The 22,446-nt window shown below is 47.1% G+C and overlaps 1 protein-coding gene across 4 annotated transcripts in view; it reads left to right on the top strand.

The window, feature by feature from the left end:
• Positions 1-22,246, top strand: part of LOC147629116 (Lipase/lipooxygenase, PLAT/LH2 family protein) — a 50,699-nt gene extending 28,453 nt beyond the window's left edge. For 3 of the 4 annotated variants that reach the window (XM_086812366.1, XM_086812365.1, XM_086812367.1), the window contains one exon: positions 21,122-22,246. In XM_086812366.1, coding sequence (XP_086668492.1) covers positions 21,122-21,915 — 794 coding nt within the window. In that variant the 3' untranslated portion in view covers positions 21,916-22,246. The remainder of the gene's footprint in view (positions 1-21,121) is intronic. The other variant, XM_086812368.1, reaches the window with a different exon arrangement.
• Positions 22,247-22,446: the final 200 nt, after the last annotated feature.

Below are 22,446 nucleotides of genomic sequence, written 5' to 3'. Positions count from 1 at the left end.
ACGTGGCCTTTTTTTTTCTCTCTGTTGAGAATTGATGGCCAACGGCGGCAATGGCTTGCATGCGCAGCAGAGTCGAAAGAGAAGAAGACCTGGCTAGCTGTGTAAGAAAGCACAAGCACCACACCTTGGTGCTTGTGGCTTAGCCACCACCTTCAGGCAACAGTTGGCAGCAATAATGACAGCGACAACTGTGATTGTGACAGCGTCGATTGAAACGGCTAGAGTCGACGCAGCAACGGACCGACGAATAGACCAACGCAAATTGGAGAGCACCAACGGAAAAACATGGATGGACGTCTGCAACGATGAACAAACCTCCACGCCCTTAGCTCTCTAAATCTAGCCTCATGCAAAAAACGTGAGAGAGAAGAAGAAGAATTCAAAAATAGCTAAAATAAACCTAGCTTGGCATACCATGCCTCTGTGTGGGTATTGATTCTTCCCCAAAAACCACAGGTCTTCATGGAGTAGAGCTAGTACAACAGGTTCAGCTCTCCATTCAGCCGGTACAACAAGTACAGTGGGTAGTACAATAGGTATAGTGGCTGGTATAGTAGGTACAGTGGCTGGTACAATAGGTACAGTGGTTGGTACAGCAAGTACAAGGGCTGGTACAGCTGGTACAGTGGCTAGTATAGTAGGTACAAAGGCTGGAAATCATAATAAATTGATTAAATACCTTGTCTTCAGTATTTCTTCGCGATGGAATCCTCCAAAATAGTCCCCAACAGCCGGTATACTTCATGGGCAGAGAGAGAGAGAGAGAGAGAGAGAGAGAGAGAGAGAGAGAGAGTTATATTAACGTCTACGGAAGACCCCAAGGGCCTATGAGACCAAATGTAATACAATGGTGCATGGATATACTGAGCCATGGAAAACTGAATGAAAAAGTAATATGAAAACATCTGACAGTACATGTGATCAACAGATGATCCTGTGTAGAGTGAGATATGCTGTGATCAACTAATGTCGATACCCGCCTCGGCCAGAACCGATCTGATGGTGGAGTGAATGTCAAGCCTTTGTGATGGGAGCGTGACATGTCGGCGGAGAACCTTACGAATCCGTATGTGTGGTGCTCTGGGTCGGGGACGTTTGGCTCGCAGAATGGATCGAGCTCTCACACTAAGAACTCCTTTGGGGCGTGGAGCTGGAGCGTGGGTACGGGTGGGGGGCTCTGATGTCTTAGTAGAGGAACTGTTGTGGGCAGTAGATTCCGATGTGGATGTATGTACCACAAAGAAATCTGTGATGGCTCTCTGTGCAGTGTGAGGTGTCTTGTCATAGCTGGGGCTGTCTCTCAGCATGCTGCCTCAACACTACATCCCTGTGTCGTCTGAACTCCATCAAGTACATGCCCAAGCACCTCTGATCCTCAAACTGTATCACCCATGTGAGTGGTCCGAATCCCTCTCGGAAGAGGCAATGGAATCTCCCCCGTATCTCATAGTAAGCCGGGCAAGTGAGCATATAATGGGCCTCATCCTCTACTGCTCCTGTGATGCATACGGTGCATGTCCTCTCCTCATGTGGGATATCCTCAGCTTTGCTAGTCTCTACTTTGAGGCGGTGGGAGGATACCTTGAGCTGGCCGATCGTGATACGCATGGCATGTGACATGTGTATTTGTATGTATCCCAGGATCTCAAAGAATCCATCCTCGGAGAGTCTCAAGAAGTGATCTCTGTAGAACTCACACTTCTTACCAATCTCTGACGGAGACACCCATGTCTGGTGTATGTGTAGCCCGAGTAGATCTAACCGAATGATCTAGTTGATCTCCTGACATGAGATATCAAGGTATGGGGAATCCAGGCTATATTGAAACGGGGGGAGACGGTCCATCTATATGCCATGTGCATGAAACCACTCGACTACCTCAGAGTACCATGCATGTGTCGGTAATGGTGGTGGCCGTCTCGTTGAGGAGGGCAGTCCAGCTCGTCTCAATCGCTCCCTCTCCCTCTCGCTGTATAATTGCATAGAGGACTCTAGTGCTAGTCGTGGGAGGCGATCTCTGTCAAGCGTTTATACATGCTGAATATAAGTGACAGTCTGAAAAAGGGCATCTGTAACCTATGGGGCCACCCCAAACTCTGCATGTAGAATGTCATGTGGTACAAATGGCTTACTCTTGATCATGCATGACATCATCACCTGTAGCCTCTCTATGCTCCTCCAGTGATCCTTCCCTAGGCCTGGCCCCCAAAGGGCTGCACCATACATAGCCGCTGGTCGTACTAGAGTATCAAAGAGCCAACACTTAGTGCGGGGTTCTTGGAAATGTTCCTGGAAACACTGTCTCTCCATACGTGCCCCCTCGCAAGTCGGTAAGTGGCAGCTATGGTCATGCAAAACAAAGGGCGTGTAAAAGTGACTCCTAGATACACATACTTTTGCACAATCGCCACTGGGGGATCTCTGTATATGAAAGAAAATCGTGAGGCGATTGCATAAGATGTGTTGAAGACCATAACCTTGGTTTTGTCCGAATTGACCGTAAGGTCTCTCTGGCTCCAATTTATAGATTTGGGCCTTCCATGAGCTAAAATGGCAAGAGAAGGTTACAATGACAAGTGGAGAGCCACACAATAGCTGAAGTGACAAGTGTGAGGCCACTTGTCTCATTTTGATCCATTTTCTAACAAGTGTCAGGCCACTTGTCTCACTTTGATCCACTTTCTTGCCACATGTCCCAATCTAAGAGATGGATTCTCCCATAATCTTTAGCTCTAAAAATATCCCAACTGGTAGACATTCTGTCATAGGCACTTTGCCAACTCTTGGTATCTGCTCAATTCCAGATGTAATGACGCGAACAGAATTTCCATCGGAGTCGGACCAAAAATAGCAACTCTCCTAAATTTTAGGAGTGTGGTCCTTTGTATTCTAGGATAATCCCCCATTCCCAAAGCTTGTACTTTCCAAATATTTAAACATCCTGGAGTCCACTAGACCCCTTTCAGACTGGGAAATGTCCAGGCTGGTGACATCCTCCCCAACTTCTTAAAAGTTATCCGCAACTTTAAGTTCAAGCCATATATTCAAGATATAATCATGTCCCATCGATTGGGCGAGACGAGACAGTCTCAAAAAATCCAATATAACTGAAGAATCCATGTCCCAAAGAAATGGGCGAGACTAAATAAGTCTCCATAATACCAATATCATAATCCATGTAGATCACCAAGGAGCTGCCTTGACGCCCGGCCCGACTTCAGTGCCCATATTCTCTACCATTGGCTCTATGTTCTACCAAGCAAGGTAGCAACATCTTGAAAAGCACTTAGGTCAAGAGCAATACTACACAGGGCGGCTAAACAAGGAGTCCTGAAAACAATCACTCGCAGGCATAAATAACCTGGTGTTCCATACGCATTTCTGCTACACATAGTTTATAGGCATTTCGGCCACCAACTCACACTACCCTCTCAAGTGCCCATGTTCCCTTCCATCTGCTCTCTATTATTCCACCCACACATGGTAGAAACAATCTTCAAGAGAGCACGCAGGACAAGAACACTACACAGGGTATGTTGTGCTTGTCACTACCCTTTGAAGTGCCCATGTTCCCTTCCATCTGCTCTCTATTGTTCCACCCTCACATGGTAGAAACAATCTTCAAGAGAGCACGTAGGACAAGAGAACACTACACAAGGTAAGTGAACCATGAGTTCCATAAGTCCAATGCATCCCAAATAAAGGGAGCCAAAAAGAATAATCCATCCCAGTAAAAGGGAGCCATAAACATAATCCATAAACCTAAGGATGGATCCAAATTCCTAGAAAAGAAGTCCAGGAATCCATAGACCTGTATACCATAATCCTTGTATACCATAACTCTTACCACATACTCCGTGCAAACCACACACCTTGGAGTAGAGGTGGACTTTATCCATAAAAGTATCATATCCATGAGATATCCAAAGATTTCTTCTCTATAAAAATAATCCATCCCAATAAAGGGAGCCATGAAAAGAATTCATCCCATTAAAGGGAGCCATAAACAATGTTTCCCTGAAACCATCTCAAGGCAAACAACAACACCTTTCTCCTTGCATAGCTATACAAGGGTTAGTGAACATCAAAAACACTTCATAGCAAAAGCACTAACTTTGCAAACTCAAAGTATACTTAGCTTTTCTTTTCCAGGTTGGTCATGAAGCCTAAAGAAATATCTCGTCACCATATCCTTAAGATATCCTGAGATATATCTCCATATAGCTTGCCTATAAGCTTGATAATATAATCCACAATATCCATATGGAAAGAGTGCTAAACATGTGCACATAAAGTCAACTTCACCCTTCCACAATAAAATTCTGTGAATTCATAAATCCTTAGATCAACAAGCTGTCTACTGCTCATGCTCTTGCTTCATAAGCTATGAAGCGGCTGGTCATGCTTAACAGCAATGATGGTAAGTGTGGTCCCCACTTGAGATCTTTTCTCTTCCTTATTGATAGAAGGAAGCCTCCGCTTCCAAGGAAGTCTATGCTCTGATACCAATGTAACTCGTAGCAGCGGTGCCCGGGGGACTAGGGCCTTTGACACACTTGTTGATACCATCAATGCATATTAAAACATTTAAACATGGCCACAGCCTTAACACATATCCATCATCACTTTGCATAAAACATGAAGCTGGACAAAACATCCACAAATGCTGAAAATGGAGCTTGCACGTGTGACACCGCATAGAGGCCGGAATGGGCTGACCCCCCCCCCCCCTTGGAGTATTTTATTACCCAAGGAGAATAATATGGTACAAGCTTTGAGGGCCTTACTCTCCCCACGGGAGATGCCGGATTATCCCTATACAAATGCCATAGCACAGCCCAACACAAGGCTACCAAGCCGGAACATAGGCTGTAGAAATGCCGAGCCATCAATGTAATCCATATACCTCCGTGTGGGTACTGATTCTTCCCCAAAAACCATGGGTCTTCATGCAATAGAGCTAGTACAGCAAGTACAACTCTCCATTCAGCCGGTACAGCAGGTACAATGGCTGGTACAGCAAGTACAATGGCTGGTACAGCAGGTACAGTGGCTGGTACAGCCGGTACGGTGGCTGGTACAGCAGGTACAGCAAGTACAGAAGCTGGTACAGCAAGTACAATGGCTGGTACAGCAGGTACAGTGGCTGGTACAGCAAGTACAGCAAGTACAAATGCTGGTACAACACATACAATGGCTAGAAATCATAATAAATGATTGAATACCCTTGCCTTCAGTATTTCTTCGCGATGGAAGCCTCCAAAACAGGCCCCAACAGCCGGTATTCTTCTTGGGCAGCCTTCAAGAGAGAGAGAAAGAGAGTAGCCATCATTAGAGAAGCCTTCAACGGTGGTAGAGGCTAGTGTGCAGCAAGAGAGCCTCCATTAATGAAGAGAGAGGGCTCCAATTTATAGATTTGGGCCTTCCATGAGCTAAAATGGCAAGAGAAGGCTACAATGACAAGTGGAGAGCCACACAATAGCTGAAGTGACAAGTGTGAGGCCACTTGTCTCATTTTGATCCATTTTCTAACAAGTGTCAGGCCACTTGTCTCACTTTGATCCACTTTCTTGCCACATGTCCCAATCTAAGAGATGGATTCTCCCATAATCTTTAGCTCTAAAAATATCCCAACTGGTAGACATTCTGTCATAGGCACTTTGCCAACTCTTGGTATCTGCTCAATTCCAGATGTAATGTCGCGAACAGAATTTCCATCGGAGTCGGGCCAAAAATAGCAACTCTCCTAAATTTTAGGAGTGTGGTCCTTCGTATTCTAGGATAATCCCCCATTCCCAAAGCTTGTACTTTCCAAATATTTAAACATCCTGGAGTCCACCAGACCCCTTTCAGACTGGGAAATGTCCAGGCTGGTGACACTCCTCCTGCCCCGCCTCAGAGGGACTCTTCCGCAGCCCCCTCGCTCGCCCCTGAGGACACCCCCATCAGGCTTTCTCTTTCGCCGGAAGAGGAAGCGAGCCTCACCGCAGAGGTGGAACGCCTCCAGGCTCATTCCACCATCTGCCGTATAGTCGGCACTCGCCAAGGTCGTTGCCAAGGTCCTTGCCTTGAGTCCCCTTGACATCAGGGGTGCTCGGGCTTTCTTCAGACCTTGGCAGTATGGATTTGACCCAGCAGCGGCGGAGCAGGGAGAGCGCCTCTTCCATGTTACAGTTTGCTTCCCTGGACTCCGCCGGTAGTATCTTCCGCTTCTCTCCAGGCTCAGAGCATTGGTGGGCTCGGTACTAGAGACTGGCCCCTCAGCAGCTTCAATGGTGGCCAGAGCAGCTGGGCTACCTTCGGTCAGAGTGTTGGTGTCTGACATCTCCTCCCTTCCTAAGGTCATTCAGCTACCTAGGATAGGGGGGGGATGGATAGATCAGAGAGTGGAGTTCTCGGGGCTCCCGAATCAGTGCTTCATTTGCAGGCAGGTCGGTCATCTGGCCAAGGCCTGCCCTCGCAGGAGACCCCGACCCACACCACAGCAGCAGGCTGCTGATGGCCCGCCTACAGATTCGGCTCGGCAGGCTGCCTCCGGGACACCTGCTCAGGCCACAGAGACCTCGGAGTGGTAGCCTGGACAGGGGCGCCGCCGAGGGAGACAGCCACAGCGGCACGCCCAGAGACCGCTGCAGCAGCAGCCACAGTCTCAGCCTCACTGGGTTCCCGTGAGGAACAGCTTTTCTCCCCTCCAGGAGGAGACCCCTGCGGCGACGACTGAGGACCAGGAGATGCCAGCACCCCCTCCTTCACCCCCCCCACCCCCGTCCCCTCCCACCGCCTCGCTTCCACCATCGCCTCCTCCCGTCTCCGCTACGGTTTCGGCAGCGGCTCCCTCTCCACCCCCCTCGCCTCCCCCTCCTCCCCCTCCGCCCGCCTCACCTTCCCAGGAGGCCCTGGCAGTTCCTTGGCGTTCACCTGCAGTCCGGAGAGCGCTGAGCACTGACCTCGCTCGAGCATCACAGAGGAGACCTATGCCGATTAGGGCTTCACGGATTTCATCTATCCGCAGTCGGCTGAGTCACCTTGGCATTAGATAGCGCTCGGAGGCTTTTGATTATACCTTCACACGGCTTTTTGGAGCAGAGGGCCCCCATGAGCCAGCACCCATCCGAGTTCATGTAGTGATACCTCCGGCCCGCAGGGAGGAGGCACTAGACTCAGCGGTGGCCTTCTCGTTCCCTCTATGTGGCCCTTGCGACCGGGAGTGGACTCTAGAGCTCGCTCTCAGCACTTTGAAGACTCAGGCAGTTGAGTTTTCTCATCACATGAGCGATCTGGAGGTGACAGATGTGATAGGCCGACTTTGGGAGTTGGCTCATTTTTTCTTGGATCCCGGGAGTGGATACCTCAGGGATTCGGCATTTGGTCGTGCGCATAGTGGCAGACTTAGCACGCGACCCTGGATATGTGTGTATACACGAGGTTGCTCTGTCAGAGCGGGAGGTAGTCGCCATGGGCCACAGCCACTGGCGCCTGATCCGGGATTCTTGCAGTACACCGGGTGGGCAGATTCGCAGCCGCTCGGATGGGGACTACTCTCCATCCAAGCCGCTTGCGAAGGCCCGCCGTACGGCTGAGACAGCATCCACCTCAGCAGGGCATCCATGAGGATCATCTCATGGAATGTACAGGGCCTTGGCGGAGCACACTTTATACGCTATCATGGTTGCTTGAGGCAGGAGCTTCAGAGATGCCTGGTTGGTGGCAGCATTGATATTTTGATGATGCAGAAGCACCACTTGGGTGAGAGCAAGATCCGGAGATACGGTTCGGTGATGCCTGGTAGATGGGACACTTTTTGGTCTGCAGGGTTTGGTCCTTTGGGTGGACAGGGAGGAGTATGCATGGTCATTGCAGATGTATGGCGGCAGGCCATTGTGGATAGAGGGATCATTGTGCCTGGTAGAGCACAGTATGTCATTCTGAGGATGCATGATGAGCTATTGGGTGTGCTCAACGTCTATGCGCCCAATCATGCTAGTGCCAGAGCAGAGTTCTGGACCCAGGTTACGGATGCATTGCCAGAGGCCGCACATTGGTGTGTCGGGGGAGACTTCAACATGCTTGAAGACCCGGCAGATTTGGTGGGAGGCAGTCATGTTACAGTGCACGGCACGGAGCTTGCAGCTTGGGACCGATTTTGCATGTCACTGAGGATCACTGATGCATGGTAGCATGGGGTTTTCTCCCGGTCTCAGGACAGTCTTATTTTCTCTCGATCGGATCGCCGGCAGGGAGGGACTAATCTATCACGGATTGATTGCTTTTATGTGGGCGACTGGTTAGGGGAGCGAGGGGGCTCCGTCGCAGCATTCTCGCTGGCACCTCATTTTCAGATCATGCGCCAGTTATATTGACATTGGAGGAGGGGACACGGGAGCCTAGCTTGCAGTTGAGGATCCCAGAGAGGGTACTTACAGATCCCAGTCTCGCTGAGGACATTGAGAGGATCTGGCATGATAGTCAGTGCTCTGACCAAGATGCAGCGGGCCAATGTGCCCAGGGACTCACCGATCTTAGCTCTTTTCTACACGCTGCAGCTTTGACACGGCTGGGAGAGATTCGCGAGCGGGAGCATCGGCTGAGACGCAGCCTTGCTTCGCTACAGCACCTTCAGGAGCAGCAGCCTGCATGTGAGTGGGTGGCGTCCCAGCTGAGCCAGGCACGCCAGGAGGTTAGAGAGGTAGAGGATCAGAGACATGAGTTTTACTATCGTCCTCAGGCCTCTCAGTGGACGCAGCTTGGTGATAGAATTTAAGCCAGGATGGATCAGAGGGGTGGCGGCTCTGTATTCCACAGCTCGCAGCCAGGTGCTGATTGCAAGAGGACGGGGGCCGAGTTTTGAGCTGACCAGATCAGTCCGTCAGGGGTGTCCCCTCGCCCCTTTTCTTTTTCTCTTCTTTGCGGAGGCTATGAGCATGTATTTGACGGCAGAGGAGGTTGGTTTGAGAGGACTTCAGCTCCCAGTCCGGGGGGAGGACCTGCTTGATGCTGAGTTTGCAGACGACACGGGCTTATTTTTACATGGCCAAGAGGCCAATCTTCTTCGGGCGGAGCAGTCGCTCTAGGTTTTTAGTGCAGCTTCGGGAGCATTGATCAATTGGCGCAAGACAGTGGCCTTTTGGATCAGTAGTGCTCCCACTCCGGCATGGAGCCCGGACCCCGGTTTTAGATGGATTCCTCCAGGCACAGCAGTGCGGTATTTGGGATGCCAGATTGGCCTAGATTTGTCACCTGAGCAGCAGATTGCCCCGCTTCTTCTGAGCATTCGGAAGAAGCTTTTGTATTGGAGTACAGCTCGACTATCCTTGGCTGGGAGGGTGGTGGTGGCAAATCAGGTGCTGTTAGCGACCATGTGGTACATTACATCTTGCTGGATTTTCTCGAGCTCTTGCATCAGCCAGGTTCAGAGGATGATCAGGAACTTTCTGTGGTCTGGGCGGGACGGTCAACCAGCTCGGGCAAAGGTTGCATGGGCAGTTATTACACTTCCGCTGGCTCAGGGAGGTTTGGGCATTATAGATCCAGTCGATCAGAGTAGAGCCTTATTGGGGAAGCTTATTGTTCGAGGGTTGCTTCCAGGCGCTGAGCCTTGGAAAGAGCTCCTCTTGCAGACTGCGGCTCTGCAAACTCGGCGCCCCCAGCAGGGGGTACTTGGGCACCAGAGATTCGCTGGATCTTCATAGAGATGAGGAGGACAAGCCTCAGTAGAGGATGGGAGGACAGATTTGCTTTCAGTATCCTGAGAGCTTGGGAGCTGCTGAGACCGGGGCTCTCTCAGCGACCTCCTTCTTGTGTTGAGGAGCGGACCAGACAGCCGCTCATCTGGAGCCCAGCGGTTCGCACGGAGCAGGGTCATATGCTGGGTTCTCGGCCTCGTCTAGCCTGGGGACCTTTAGCGGCAGGTCCAGCTCGTAGTTTTGGAGACTGGCAGGCCTTCTGCAGTCTCTCAGAGGAGATCCAGGTGGAGAGGCTAAGTCACTTCAGAGGGGGGTTGATTATGAGGGATGATATTCAGGAGGCACTCACAGAGTAGTGGTTCATGCCTCTCGAGCCAATGGCCCCACGGTGGATGGGAACCTTTACACAGTTGAGATCCTGATTGCAGTCAGAGCTTGCACTGAGGATGGCAGTTGCCTCTACTATGAGATTCAGGATGAGGGCAGACTCCAGAGAGTGGAGGTGGAGTCGCCTTTGGTTGCAGAGTGCACCTTTCAGAGGATTCGGGTAGTGGCCGCGGCTTCTCGGAAGTGGCATATTGACCCCGACCCTGCTGATGTGCTCCCGGATTGACGCATATGGGCATATGCAGCGCGCCCCTTGGCCCGGCTACACTGGGACCCCGGGGAGTACGAGTGGCATGATCCTTATGCATCCCTTGAGGCCACAGAGATTACCTTTTTCCAGTATACTGTTCGGCTGGGGCGGCATATTTTGACGGCGAGGAGGACGGTCTCTCCAGCGGCAGCGGGGCATTGGCGGCTACAGAGACTCTCACAGGAGTTCCTGGAGGATTTTTGGGCTCGGCTCTGGACTAGTCGATAGGCCCGCAGGATCTCGACTTTTCAGTGGCTGGTTGCCCATAGGGGCTCAACAGTTGGCACTTGGCTTGTTTACAACGGTCTTCCGGCGGCCTGCGTCCGATGCGGCCACCCTATGGAGACACAGAGACATTGCCTTTGGGATTGCCCTCAGGTGCAGCAGATTTGGCTGCGGATGCTGCGTATTCTGGCTCCCCTCTCTCCAGAGGGTATGTTTACGTGGGGTGCCGCTGCTTGGTCGACCTCGTCAGGGCCTGCGATGGGCTAAGAGATGGAGCAGGGCAGTCAGGCCATCAGATTTATTAGGGGCCAGCCTCGCCTGGTTCCGGCACCGGATTTCTCGTCCACCAGCTGGACACAGGAGAGGGATTTACGATGGGAGCTCCTCAGCAGCCTCACCATCTGGTTCACCTGGAGGGCCCGGTGCTTCACAGCCTTTGAGGGGAGATTGGAGCCACCAGCAGAGACTGTACGGGGGATTTGGCAGGAGTTGATCCACACCCTGCGAGGACAGTACGACCGCATCCGGGGAGACTCGGATGAGGCGATCTTGCGGCGCCAGGCCTTTCACACCACTTGGCGCTATGGCCCCTTCTACACCTTACACACGGGATCCCCCCTGCTGTATTCACTGCTCTTTTTCTCTTATGAGCAGGAGAGATTTTTTGTAGCCCTACGGGCGTTTTTTATATAACTAATGAAAGGATCTTTTCTCGGAAAAAAAAAAAGTCTTTTCCACCACATCTATCTCCTCCTCTTCCACCACTATGGTATTGTGTCCATGAGCACCTATCATGGCTGGGTTCCCCAATATCTGCACCTATGTCATCATGTTCCCGCTCATTGATGAGATAAATCCTCAGTAAAGGAGAGGGGCTGTGGTGTCGCCTTGGATATGAGAGATTGAAGAGAGAAGAAAAGCAAGGGTGTGCAAGAAAAAGAAAGATTGATATTCGGTAGAGTCTGTGCAATGTGAAGACACCCCCAGTAACACATCCTCCCAGGGTGAAGACAAATCAAATCTGATGATGTCCTCTTGTGGTGCCTCCATGACATCCGACACTAAGGATACTCCACCCAATGCTAATGTCAGGTGAGAAGAGTCCTGTACTAGCCCCGAAATTGAAGGAACCACCAACATTGAGGCCAAAGATTCTCCACCTAGTGTAGACGGCATTGTGAAGACTCTCCTCAGAGACATGGCTGAATACTTCCTCTGTTCGTGCTTGCAATGAAGCATCCCTGGTGTGTGCTCAACTCGAGAAATGAAAAAAGTTGACACACACATGCATCTCCTTCACACCCATCCTCCGGTTCTGAAGAAGCCTCCCTCGGATTGCTCCTCCAAGGCCCTTGGACAATCCTTCACGATGTGCTTGGTGGAGTCACACTAGAACTGTTCCTGAGAGTGTCATGTCCATGACTCTCGAGTCTCCTCCACTAGTACTGTTGCTATCCTCCATGGCTTGAACACCTCCATCTAAAGGAATCTCCTTGTCTTTTTGTTGATGGACTTTTTGCAGAGTTGCAGACTTGGAACTCTCTTGTGTCTCGAGGGTCGTAGCAAGCCGAATTATGTCCGAAAGATCATGGGGCCAATGTGCACGAACATTTGCATGCAAGAACGGTTTCAAACTGTCCACAAAGCGCTCAACTTGCTATATGACCATCGGACATCCTCGGGATCATGAGCAAAAGTTTCTAGAAACGTGCGAGGTAGTTGGTTACTTGTTGACCCTACTTTTGGGCAAAGTGCTACCATGGCGGCTTTAGCTCACAGTAATAGTCCACAAGAATAAATTGCTTCAAGACCGCCTCTTGCGGTGGCAATCATCCCAGCAAGTCATGGAGAAGTTCCGAAGGTGGTCTTACCACCAAAAGAGGGAGGCACCTATCAAAGCCGTACGCACAAAATGGAGCTGAAAAACATCGAATCCACTTGCTACCACCACCGTGGCATCCATCTCGCGGGTCTAGTTGGTGACTACTCCTCCGTGAACTTAGGAGGCTTTAGAAGCTTCAATAGTTGAGTTTGTTTCTCGCAAGGCATGTAGGAAGAACTTGCAACCTGGTAGTACCTCAATGTCAAGTCGGTGAAGGCGAACGGCAACAATCCAGTGAATTTGGTGGAGAGGGACTCAACGAAGAAGACCATTGGTGATGTGAATGTTGACTCTCATGCTGACTATGCACATGTGTAGAATGATGACTGTAGGAAAACTTATAGTGGTAGTGCTAGGTGTAAACATGAGCTTATAAGGGGCACTTTTTACCTTATATATTGAAGGGGTTTTTTCATCCTGACAACCTAGTGTGAAAGGACACCATATGGACAAGGTTTTATTATTATGCCTTGTACTTGTGATTGCGTACACAAAACTTATCATTCTAACACATTCTGCATCGTGTTGCTCTCCCACCTCTCTGTGTGTGTGCGCGCGCGCGCGCGCTGTTTTTTGCTCCCATTTTCTGCACATTAGAGTTAAGCCTAACCCAACAGAGGTATCAGAGCCCAAGGTTCAACTTGCCTTGTGTGAGCCCAATTTTTATTTTTATTTTTTCCAGAAAGAGACTTCTATTTAGTATGAGAAAAACATACAACAATCACAGCTATAAGCCGGAAGAGAATAGAATCACCCCAATATGTGAGTTGATTTCAACCACTGAGGAGCATCATGATGCCATGTAAGCCATGGTCCCATTCCCGCATAAATATCACACGCTTAGCCCTGCGCAGAACGAGAGGGCCCCTGAATGCGAGCCCAAGTAGCCTTAAGAGTGTGGATGATATCACCCCATATAGTACTAATGCTTTGAGACCCAAAAATCTGGACACCCTCAATAGCGTCCGTGCATCTAGCTCTCCAGATCTACCATGCTGTAATACTGGCAATAATCTCCCAACTGGTGTCAATCCTCTGTCTAGGGGGTGTATAATCAAAGTGAGGAACATCCTGCAATAAACCATGCTGGGCAATACCTCTACGAATGAAAAAAACAGAATATGTACCAATGCCCTCATAAAAAAGTTGCGGACCGGACTGGGAGAGCCAAGCAACTGCCCCCTCAGAATCTACCGCACATCTAGGACAAGAAGGTGCTACACCGAAAAGTGGTCTCCACTGATTGGTGGGGAGACCACCATGTAAGAATAACCAAAAGAAATGAGAGATCTGGTATGAATGCCAAAGTCTATGCCAATATCTGCGTTGTATCACTGGAGAAATATCATAGCTCTCCCAATGAGGCCTGAGAGTAGGGACCCTATGCATCAGTCGAGTGAGGAGAAGCCTGGCATTCCGAACAGTGAAACTGACAAAAGGAAGGCTTTTCAAAGGATCGAAGGCATCAATCCACTCCCACTCTCCTGGATCCCAGTGAAGATATCTGATAGGACTGCCACCATATAGCCACAAACACCAAGAGCCATGAGTCATTATTTGAGGAGAAGGGTCAATGAACCAGTGCTTCCCCGAGCGACCAACAATCCTCACTGGACTAAGCCTAGTATTTGGTATGATCTCCTCCATACTACATCTCCTCAATCTCCCACCAGGCATGATAGAATAAATGAGGAAATCTGTATCCTCCTGGCCTGGGAGAGCAATGACCTGCAGAGGTATGCCCAAATTTACCCCGTACATGCTTGCAATCACATACCTTGTTGCACATGCTCGTGAGCCCATACATGTTGGTATAGTAGCCACTTCAACATTCCATACAACCGCACTGTACAATCATGCTGGCACGTCAGCTGTTGCTGCCATACAAGTCGTTTGTCACATCATTATTACGTACAGCCTATACAATACCGGTTTGTATTGCCATGTCATCACTACCTGCTTTTGTACCGGCAACTATACCTACAGGTGATCCTTGGTACCCGCACGTTTACGTACAGCCTATACAATACCGGTTTGTATTGCCATGTCATCACTACCTGCTTTTGTACCGGCAACTATACCTACAGGTGATCCTTGGTACCCGCACTTTTACCTGCAGCTGTACCCTTTGTACCGCCTGTACTTGCCCGTACCTGCTACACCAGTTGTACTTGCTGAACCTGGACATTTCAGCATTTGGGGATTTTTGCAAAATCAAAGCAAACTCATCAAATTCATAACATATAACTGATCGCCCTACTCCATTTGGTTATTTGCAAGGTGATTTGTAGGTATTTTGGCAAAGGTGTGTGTTACAAGCCAAGGTGATTTGTAGGTATTTTGGCAAAGGTGTGTGTTACAAGCCAAGTATTTGCCTTTCTATCAGCGAGCACACACACATTAGAGGCGTGATTGCAGATTTGTAGTGATTTTTTTATTTGGACATTTGCAAATAGATTAGAATGCAGGGGATGTATTTGGGGTTTTGGCACAGGAGGACCTCCTCAACGGGAGAAGTTACTCCTTGTGGAGCATCATGATTAAGAATCTGATGCTAGTGGCCAAGGCCCTATGGAGTATTGTGTGCCAGGATGACACTCGTCTAGACATTATGCTTGCCCATGTGATAGATCCTAGAGGCTAGCATCCCATACCACTAGAACATTAGCCCATATATGTCTTACAAATTCCATCACTCCTCAGCTTGCTATCTTCCGAAAGATTACCAAAGGTTGCCAGTAATCTCTTCCGGTGTACAAACTAAACCCTCTCGGGGGAATAAATCTATCTGAGAAACCAGTGATCTCAATATCAGCAAAATCTGCTCTAAATCTGGATCTCTGCAGAATATATGTGTGCACGCCAAGATCCTTCAAAACCGTCTCTATGAAGCAAAGAATCTTCACCTAGCATCTGGCAAAGCATAACTGTGCTTCACCCAAAACATAGACCCAATCATAATTGCAAATACCCAGCAACTACATAACACTTTCTGCGATTATCTGCAATCCACAATCTCATTCTTTATTCCTTCTTGTGATTGATTCCTCAAATCAACTCCCGCTTTCCCTCGGTCCAAAAATCCACCAAATTGGATTTTAGATGTATCGAGAAACCTTGTATGTAGTAGATCCTAGCGTCCCATACCACCAGATATACTCCATACAAGACACCCTTTAGACATAAGATTAAGTCAGAGTGATCAATTCCTTCCCAATCATCCTGCCGCCTTGGCACAACTAGACTCCCACCACAGAAGGACATTGACTTTTTTAGGTTAGCCCACCACATCCATCTCCCCTATATAATATTCCCTCTTGCTTCCTCCCATAATCTTGGGGCTACCATAAGTGTAGAATAGTCGTCTATGGCAATCTTGCTCCCAAATAAGATCATGAGGCTGTAAGTGCAGAACACTCATTCACGAAAATCCTACTTTAAGGAATATTGTGTCTGTAGCAACTCATTGGCACATAAGGCAATCACACCTACATAAGGCTGACCAAATTGTGAATATGGGTACCACATGTAAACCTTGTGAACTTCGTGGTACATACCAAATAGGAATATAGATGTATCGAGTCACTGTGCATGTAGCAGATCCTAGCATCCCATACCACCATGACATACTCCAGAGAAGACCCCCTTTAGACATAAGATCAAGTTGGAGTGATCAATTCTTTTCCAAATCCCGCCTTGACACATCTAGACTCCCACATGAAGAACTTGACTTTCAGGTTAGCCCACCACATCAATCTACCCTATATAATATTCCCTCTTACTTCCTCCCATAACCTTGGGGGCCGGGGGTGCTGTAAGTGTAGAACACTCGCCGTTTATGGCAATCGTGTTGCAAATAAGATCATGAGGCTATCGTAATAAATGTAGTACACTCAAGTAATTCTATGCCTGTAGCAACTCACTGGCGCATAAGGCAATCACACCTACATAATGTTGGCTAGATCCTGAGTAATGCTACCACATGTAAACCCTATAAACTTCAATTCAAAACTTGTGAGAATAGTCCGAGGGAACCTAGAACAGTACCATTTCTTTCAGTGTCTCGAAAGAAACCATAAATCCCATACGAAGTTGTTGAACTCTCCTAAGGAACCAACCATAACACCCACTTCCACCTTTGTATTTGCGTACTTAAAAGAAACTCAAGCCCCATCCAGTAGGTAAAATCCCTAGATAATCAAGTTCTATCTAGGAACCCCATCTCACATGCGGTAAGTGATAGCCTCTCTCATCTCGAAATCCGAGATGAAACAAAGGTACATCTAAAATGCACCCCAAGGAAACCCCCTACCATTATAGCATGCAAAAAATCCATAGCAAATGCCATTCAACGTTTGCTATGATCTTGGGCTAGAGTACATATGTGAGCCAAAGGCATCTAGAAATCAAGTATAGGTCATACCATCAATGTTGTGTATATCACACATCTGCATATCATGTCTCCCTCAAGTAACATCTTTGGTACTAAAACCTAATATTGATCGAGCTCTATAAGATAAAATTGAATCTAGGTCTGTCCTCTGCTATCCAATTTCGGAAAGATAAAATTGAATCTAGGTCTATCCTCCGTCATCCAATTTCGGAAAGAGATCGCTACTCTACGGAACCCCAAATCTGTACATTCCAAAAGTACTAGTATAATCACCAATAAACTTAGTGCACCTCAAGGAAAAATTCCTAGCACAATGGCCCATCCTCACCATGCTAAAAACGTCATAAAGTTATCCATGGTCATAGAGAAACCTCATCGATGTCATCTTCTCGACAAAAGTCAAGAGATGCTCCCCTTGTGAGTCAAACTCATCAGTCTCCCAAAAAACAGCTACCCACATGAAGTATAGTGAATCCTAGGGTAAAGCTGGAAACTCTCTATTTGAAGATGATAGAATAAACCATCCTTGAGATCGTGTGCACTACATCCAAGAAATGTGCTACATGATCTAAGGCTACTTTTGGTAACTAAAAATAGGCAAGATCAACGATCGTACAGGAACGCAATAAGAAACTACAAGTAGTCACAAATGTGGTCACTAGCACTCGGCTGTGACACACCGAAGCAACTGCTCGATGAAATTCCTTCGTTGAGGCTTCCGATTAGCATCTATCTATCTAGGACTAACCAATGTTATACCTAGATGCACGAAGGAACTATTGATTATGTCAACTCTTCCGGAAAAATAAAATTAGGAAAGGGCATTGCAATGTCCAAGTCATGCTATCGATCCTTCGCAACCTCTCTGAGTATACAAGAGGCAGCATGTAATCACTAAAATACCCTCAAAAGACGTGGGTTCCTAATCTGCAACACACAGGTCACATAATAAATACCAAAGTGCATTCCACTCTCAAGAGTTCATCTAATAAACTCAAGATCACCTCAGCAAAACCAACCAAAAGAGGCTCTCTGGTCTTCCAAGTCAACGGTCTCTACAGTAAATTCTCTTGGGTTGTTCTCTTTAAGGAAAACACCCATCTATATGTTGGCTATGCATAGTGGGGAGTGGTATTGTTGGCAGATAGTGAGGTGAATGAGATGCGAGAGAAAGAGAAAGAAAGGAAGGAAGAAAGAAAGTTATATTATCATCTTGAGAAGACCCAAAGGGTCTATGAGACCAAAATGATGTGTACATAGTGTTCATGAAATCTCATCATGGATGAAATAAGAGAAAACAACAGCAAACATGACTTGCATTATGGCGATTGCAGAGTAAACACGATGAGAAGAAAGAGAGCATATGTGGCATGACTCAATGAGATACTTGATTGATGATTATCTTGCACCATGTACATGCCTTTTTGTAGGTTTATAACCATATCTTTTGACCCAAACAAAACACACTAACAAACACACACATGACACATCTCACACCTATCTTATCTAGATATAAAGGGATGTTCACACCTAAGCAGATGTTCACACACACTTGCACATGAATAAGTTTACACATACACACATAACCCTTTTAGGGGTGGTTCACACATTAGGCTCAGAATCCTAACAAACCGTCCTTTGGAGAGAGAAAAGGTGGAGATATCTGAAAAACCTTCAATAGTCATTGTGGTTTGGACTCTAGACTGCACCATGTGCTCTCATGTTAGGCCTGATATAAAAGCTTGACTACAAATGACAGCCTACATCAATTTGTCAGGATAACTCTCCCTTGATCTAAACAGGGGTATGCAAAAGAAATGAAGCCTTTTATAAGGTTGAGGGCTTGTTACACACATAGAAGGAAAGATTGACACACACAACATTTATTAGTAATTACAATCAATTTTGGGGGACCACCCGGTTAGAGAACCCACGACCCACACATATTGGCTTTTAGAAAGCCCAATCATAATCTTCTTCTTCTAGAGAAAGATTATCCATGACAATAGCTGCATGTTCTATTGTTGAAGCTTATGCTTCTTGGACTTCTTCTCCATCTTGTGCCATCAGGTTTGCATGTACCTTCTCTTACTCTTTGGCCATCTTCTTGAGGCATATGTCCTCTGTGTCTCCGAGCTTTTTGCAGAAGTTACATCTGATAGTTCTTTTCCCTTTCCCTTTGTGAACATGGCCCTGTCTGAAGGAAATCTCAGATTGCTCTTTGCGGCAGTCTTCATCTATGAGAACTGCAATCATCTCATCTTAGGGTATTTCCCGAGCCACCTCTTCTATGCTTGATAGAAGCACAAATTTCCTATCATCCTCATCCATAGCAACTCCCAAGCCAAAGAGGAGTTGTATTATGGAGCCTAGATTGCTCAAATGTTCTCCGAAAGTTTCTCTTTCATTTATTTTTAAGAGGAAGAATTTTTTGTTTAAGGAAGACTTTGGAGTTAATAATTTTATTACCAAACAAGTTTTCCAACTTGTTCCATACCTCGAGCTTTTGGTGAAATCCACGTGGTGAATTAGGCTGTCGTACTGATCTGTAGTCCGGAATATCACATGCATCATATGTGATCGAAGTTGGCTATCTTATCTATGACAACCGTCTATGTGGTTAAGAATTTGAGAGGGAAAGTGATAAATGAATGCCATGCACCTCCTTGTGACAGTTATCGTGGTTCATGAATCATGAATACAAGCTTGTTTTGAAAAACTCTTTTTGACAATATGGGAACTAAGCTGAAATTTTCCTTTGCTTATCATCCTCAAATGGATGGGCGAGGTGAAGCTAATGATGCAAAAATTACAGCATGGTACATGTGAAGAATTGCCTCATTTTTGTATGAGAAATGGTCTCATATACTTCACGAGGACGTCAATCTAATAGAAGGGGGAGATAATGTTGCATTCCTAACCCGAGTGTTAATTGGGGGTTAGAATAACTAAGGTTAAGGGGATGTGCTAACTCAGGGTTAGGGCTCATCGGTGCATAGGGCCTCATAAGACCTGCCTAGGAGGCTAAGGGCTAGCAAGGATGAGGTTTGGATTGGCCTTGGGTCAATCAAAATCTAACTAGAGGCTAATAATGGCTTAAAATTAAGAATAAAAGCAACTGGCTAATAATAGCCTGGTTATATGGCTCTCAGTTATGATTTTAATGAGGGATCCTCGTAATGGAGGCATCTACCAAGGCAAGAAACCTCAGGGCCAAGGGTAGTTTCAGACAAGTAAGCGATCTGGTGCTATGGAACACTTGAGCGTGCTGTTGGGGCCTTGTTGCCTCACGGCAATATGGACCTTAGGCTTGGGGGTGGCTCTGGAATGGGACCTATGGCTGGGAGGAGAGTCACTAGCTGAATTCTATTGTGGTCATCAACATTGAATGTGACAAGAGATTTTCTAACCCTGATAGGGTTTCCAGCTATGTGGGTCTAATAGTTGAGGTATTTTTTGGAAAGTTGGGAAGCACATTGGGATGGGGACTGTGTAGGATTTATGGCCTCTTCCTCGGCCAAATGATGCTCCCAGTTTACAAAATACCGTAGTTGACAATACGACTCTAGGGCATTAACACAGTGGTGATGAAATTTTGTCAAACTCAAAATAGGCAGTAGCATAAGCGGCTGTGATATGCCCTTGTTTGCCCACCAACCTAGCATAGAGGCTGTTGTGAATGAAGCCTTGGGCTGGGCACCACGGTCTCCAACATAATAAGTGTTGGAGGGGGGGTACATATGTCATGAGCAAATGGAGTGCCTTTTGTAAAAAGGCGCATTCAAATAACTCAGTTAGCTAGGGTAGAGCGCTTGCAGGTAGAATCATTCTTTTCATACCAAAGGGATGCTTTGAATGTGAATGGAAAACATAACCCAGGGGTTGAAGAGGTGGCGGCGATGGACTGGCTGCTGGGAGAGGCAAAGAGGATTTCTTACAAGGAAGAGGGATGCCCAAGGAGGAAATTAATGTGCGCATGATTCAGGCCTGGAAAAAGGGTGTTAACACAATTGCTCAGCCTGAAGATACGAACCACTAAATGACTTTTTTTCTTCTGAAGACATTAGTTTTGATGTGTGCATGTGTATGTGGCCCTGGAAGGGGCCAAGGTTCTGTGTTGTCATGGAATGTATGTATGTGTGTTTCATAACTTTCTTGTGTCTTCTTTGATCCATGCCTTTTGTGGACAACAGATACTGCCCCTGTTGTACTTGGAAATGGATAAAGAACTTCTCAATGCTGCATACTTCTGGAGATTTGACTCTTGATTGATCTCAACACAAAGAAATGTATATATGCAGGTACATGGAGTATGGAGGACATGAGCATAACAGTGTTTCCTCAACAAGCGATCAAAAATGGAGTCGAAGATACTGACTGCAGAATATTGCAGTACAATTTCCTGCACGAAGGGATCCTTATTGGAGATGGTGATGGCATTCCAGCAGCAGAGCTTAAAGCATCTACCTCCTCTCAGTTATTCTATGCGGACTATCTCCTTCTGGGCTCAAACAGGAAATTCACTGGAACACAGATGTCCATGGAGAAGGTAAGAGATGAGGGGATGAAAGAGTACGAAGCATTGAAGTTTTCTTTACTGAGCTATAATGCGTTGCTTGTCACATTAGGCAGTGCAGTGTCAGCTGGTACAGGTCACAGTGAAATTGCAGAAGGGTTTTGTGTGGGCGGACTTTTGGGCTTTCTCTATTTGTTCATATTACAAAGAGCAGTAGATCAACTCCCGGCACCATCATCCTCTCCATTGTCAGTTGCAAATGAGTCACAATCCTCTGCAATAAACAGCACAGATGGAGTCAAAGGGAGGAGCAGGACATCAGGTGATGTGGATGGTGTGGGTGCAATCCAGAGGGAGAAATCTCAGCTAGTAGGAAGTCTTGCCGGCTTCAGGGCTCCCTTGACAAAAATTTCTGGGATCATTGCAGTTTCTGCTGTGATAGCGAAGGTTGTCAACACTGCAAACAATCAGACAATATCAAAAGAGATGCTCTTTGCAGGAGCAGCAGGCTTCTTGATGTCTAAAATTGCAACAGTCCTGGCTTCCAATAAGCCATTGTCAATAAGTATCCAAAAATAGGTTCAGACTTTCATGTGCAACTGTACAAAACTGTGCAGGATCATACCCACCTGACCAAAAGGCAATGAGTTTGAACCCTGGTACCTCTGGTACTCGCCCACGTGTTCACACAAAAAAGATGTGCAAACAAAGTGCTTAAAAGAGACTGATGATCCACATTTAGAAGCTACCAAGTTGTCAAATTAAGCTAGTCAATGGATATGGAATTGTGGGGTACATAACCTACACAAAAGAGTTATATTGTATACACATTCTGCATGTTGTATATAGACATCCCTGTATAAAACCCATATGCTTATGTTTTTATAGATACCCATATGCTTTTACATTGTGTGTAGATGTCCATACCTTTTGGTAGACTTACTCTACATGGTGTGTAAAACCTTTATGATATGTGGGCCATATGCGTTAGTATCTTTGCTCAAAACAACCAAGAGCCATGATAGTGTTGATTATAAGTAACAATTACAGTGCCAACTAAGAAAAACAAGATTGATCAATTTCTCCCCGAAAATGAACCAGAAGCCTCCT

The sequence above is a fragment of the Cibotium barometz genome, chromosome 18 (genome assembly GCF_041138505.1).
Source record: "Cibotium barometz isolate CiBa-2024 chromosome 18, ASM4113850v1, whole genome shotgun sequence".
Lineage (NCBI taxonomy): Eukaryota > Viridiplantae > Streptophyta > Polypodiopsida > Cyatheales > Cibotiaceae > Cibotium > Cibotium barometz.
This window is presented reverse-complemented; position numbering and strand designations above follow the sequence as displayed.